The sequence below is a fragment of the Papaver somniferum genome, chromosome 9, assembly GCF_003573695.1.
Source record: "Papaver somniferum cultivar HN1 chromosome 9, ASM357369v1, whole genome shotgun sequence".
In the NCBI taxonomy this organism is placed as follows: Eukaryota; Viridiplantae; Streptophyta; class Magnoliopsida; order Ranunculales; family Papaveraceae; genus Papaver; species Papaver somniferum.
The window spans coordinates 95,214,814-95,218,812 of NC_039366.1; the positions used below are offsets into that span (position 1 = coordinate 95,214,814).

The following is a 3,999-nucleotide window of genomic DNA, read 5'->3' on the forward strand; positions in this document are numbered from 1 at the left end:
ATATTGAATTTTCCTTGGGTATGTAATATGCTCCTGAATTAACTTCATCAGCTCTTGTTGCTTAAGTATGCATTGTGATCCTGATGATGAATTCAACTTCAACTTTATCTTCCTGTGACAATTAATAAGAAATTAAGAGTTAACCCACGTCCAACAAAGTAGTCTTAGGAAAATACCAAAATTTTATGTGCCTCAAAAGAAAAACAAACCTGATAGTCCTTGGTGCTGATCCAATCCCTGGCTTATTATTCCCAGCAACATTATTAGTCCCTGATGCTAATCGAGACCCAAATTTTCGCGGACCAATGATAATTGATGCTGAACGGCACCCCAGATTCATTGATTTTCTACTACTTGATGCCGAACCGGACTCCAGAACCTGCGCATAAACACTACTAGTACTGCTACTACTGCTTGACACCATCTTTGTGTAGAACTGAGACCGTGCGCTAGAGAGAATACACGACGTGTATGGTTTATATGCGAAAGATGTTGAATTTAGTATGTGATCATCTACTTAAATAGACCAAGAAAATCCTCAATTTTACAAGTCTAGTCGGTTTCCTAATTTCGTAAATGGGCCACTACTTATCATATGGGCTTAAGAAGGTCCAAAGTAACAGGTCCAAGGTTCTGAGAACCTATAAAAAGAAAAGTCAGAAACCCTAATTCAGGGTTTTCATTTTTTTCCTCTCCTACACAGGTTGGTTCTCCTCCCTTTTTCTCTATCTCGTATCTTCAGTAAAATCTATGTGATTGGTATTTTTTGGTTAAATATTTATAGAAGGTTACATGAATTTGCAGCTAGATCTCTAATAGCTTTATTTTGATTCTCCAAAACCTTATATTTTTTTTCAAAATTATCGATAGTTAGATTTGTTTGAATTCAATGTCGTTATTCACTGTGTTATTATCTGTTACTGATTTGATTTATGTTTGTTTTTGGTTACAGGGTAGATATCAGGAAAAGGTTAAACCATGAGGTATGTTTTATTAGAGTTTCTTTAGTTAAACTTCTCGTACTGTATTCCGATTCAGTAGTTAGGGTTTCCATGTATTTTACACATTTTGATTTGGAATCCTGTGTGGTTTTGTGTTATACTAACCCTATTTTATACGAGTGTTAGAAGACTATAAGATGAGACCCTTAAGTCAATCCTCTGTATAAAATGTTTAAGTTTACATGTCGAAAGAAACAAACTACATAGTTTGCTGTTCTGATGACCTAAATGTGTGTGCATTTGTGTTGATTATGCTTAATCCCTACATGCCAATGTGCTGAATTCATAACCTAATCGCACTAAATGGACACTGAATGAGTGTTTATCGGTAACCTTGGTTCTGAAATAGTTTTGTTGTATCATATGATTGGTGTTGAGTGATATACTTGGAGATATGTTATTTTTTTAAATGAGAATCAAGTTCTAGGTGTTAGATCAAGTATTGAAGTTTTCGACCTGACTTGATATTCTTACCTTTTACAGTAAGCTTCAGAGTGAAGTGTTGAGGGAGGCAATCAGCCAGATAGGTACAGAAGCTAAGGATAAGAAGCGTAAGTTCACTGAAACAGTGGAGCTTCAGATTGGTCTTAAGAACTATGATCCACAAAAGGACAAGCGTTTCAGTGGTTCAGTGAAGTTGCCACATATTCCTCGACCTAAGATGAAAGTCTGTATGCTTGGAGATGCTCAGCATGTTGAGGAGGTATGTTTTGCTCTATTCAGCATTTCCTGTTAGAAAAATATATGCTGTATTATTTTCTAAGTTTTGAAAGTTTCCAAGTGTAGTACTGCACTTTTCTTGGTGTATACGGTATGTGTAAAGATCAGTTTGTCTCCATATCCATAGATCCTTGAAGAGCCTAAACCTCCAAAGTTCAATCATAGACCTTTGGGACCCGCCTCTCTATAATAATATTAGGGTCATATATATTGACTTCTGAGAAAGCCATTGCTCTGTCTTAGTCAGCTCATGACTCTATGATGCCTACGTCTTCATCCCATTCTTTGGTTACTCTTTTAGAGTGTTATTTTACCTGATACACTTCAGTGAGGGCAATGATTTGTGTATTTTATATATAACATAATACTTTGCTACTTTCGATTACAGGCTCAAAAAATTGGACTTGAATATATGGATGTTGAAGGGCTAAAGAAGCTCAACAAGAACAAGAAATTGGTCAAGAAGCTTGCAAAGAAATTTCATGCTTTTCTAGCCTCGGAAGCTGTTATCAAGCAGATTCCCCGTCTCCTTGGTCCTGGTCTTAACAAGGCAGGCATGTATTTTTATTAAGTCAAACGTACTTTGTTATTTATCAATGCTGCTTGTGCCACCTTCTCATATATGATCTTGTTGGTGCTACATCTTTTTGAAGTTCTTTGTGTTGAATCTGGATTCCGAGTGCTTCTTTTTATGCATATACCAGGTAACATGGGCATTTCTAAGTGTGCTTGTCTAATGCTTTTGAGTTTTATAATGCAGGAAAGTTTCCAACTCTTGTGACGCATCAGGAATCATTGGAGGCCAAGGTTAACGAAACCAAGGCAATGGTTAAGTTTCAATTAAAGAAGGTGCTTTGTATGGGTGTTGCTGTTGGTAACCTTGGAATGGAGGACAAGCAGATCTTCCAGAACGTCCAGCTTAGTGTCAATTTTCTAGTTTCATTGCTCAAGAAGAATTGGCAAAATGTGAGTTTTCGTATCTTTAGATCCGTGAAGCATGTTTTCAGTCTAGTTGGTATTGAATGTTTTGACACATCTTCGTTTCTGTGAAAATGAGCTGACATTATCTGTGCGTAGTAAGACATTTTTTTACTGATTTGCATTTAGTAGTAAATATTGTGGGAAGTTTAATTGTTTATCGATATGTTTGTTGAATCAGGTGAGGTGCTTATACTTGAAGAGTACCATGGGCAAGCCAGTTCGCATCTTCTAAGCATTGTTTTTACCAAGTATGAATGCAGATCCTGCTATATTGTGTGGTTTTTATAGATTTAGCTGTAGGAGATACCTTGAGAGTTGTAACCAGCAAGAGGTCCAAATTTTGCGAAATATCTAAAGAAAGAACCCCAGAATATTATGTTTTTATTGCTCATCTATATTACTAGATTCTTAAATTTTGTGTTATTTGAGGAATGTGGATTTTTCATGGATTTAAAATCAAAACATGATTGGGTATCTTTCCTATCATCCCATTTAGAAGGAAAAATAAGCAGGATTGGAAATCAAAGTATCGGTTAGTTTTCATTTGTGTTAATAGAAATTAGTGTCAGCCTTGCATTCCTTCTGTTGATAAAAATTGCATTTGATGTGGATCGAAACATTGTAGTGTAAATCTGGGGTCTTTTTTAGCTCTAAAACTGACCCGGAAAAAATAAACCGAATTAAACAAATCTTAGGGGTGACCTCTATTCCTTTAAATGGTAGATATTCGGAATCTCCACTTTTTACTAACATATCAAAAGTAAAAAGTTTTGAGCCCCTAATAAAAAAAAAACCTGACTAAACGGTTAAAAGGGTGGAATAGTATTATAGTAAATAGTGTAGGAAGAATTGTGATGGTTAAGAATCTAACTTCTTCTTTTGCAGTTAGAACTTCTCCAATGGTCTTGTGGTCAGATTCCTATGTGATATTGGGGAAGACATTCTTTATCTTATCTAATAACCAATTTTCTTAAATATAGGGGAGAAAAAAATTTCATCTCCAACCCACCTACTTTTTTACCAACATTTTGCCTAGCTGTCTTTTGTTTTCAAATTGAAGAAAAGATTTTATGATATTTATTGACCGAAAAATAACCATTATATCTATTTTCTGCGTGAGCTAGCTCTATTTTTCTGATTATTATGTTTCATAGCTAACGATTCAATTCGAAAAACGGTAAGATTATATGTTTTCTAGGATGAGATCTTTGAGATGTAGCCGACCTATATCTAAAGTTTGATTACACATTCAAAAGAATAAGAAGTAACAAAAATTACAGGCCCCAACTATCTTATC

The 3,999-nt window shown here is 35.2% G+C and overlaps 1 protein-coding gene across 1 annotated transcript; it reads left to right on the top strand.

Moving 5' to 3' along the window:
• Nucleotides 1-673: 673 nt before the first annotated feature.
• Nucleotides 674-3,188, top strand: LOC113313568 (60S ribosomal protein L10a). Its single transcript, XM_026562361.1, has 6 exons — nt 674-703; nt 953-983; nt 1,485-1,704; nt 2,110-2,275; nt 2,482-2,687; nt 2,881-3,188. Exons 2-6 carry the CDS (start codon nt 979-981, stop codon nt 2,932-2,934), a joined length of 651 nt encoding a protein of 216 aa, XP_026418146.1. The 5' UTR covers nt 674-703; nt 953-978; the 3' UTR covers nt 2,935-3,188.
• The last annotated feature ends 811 nt before the right edge of the window (nt 3,189-3,999 follow it).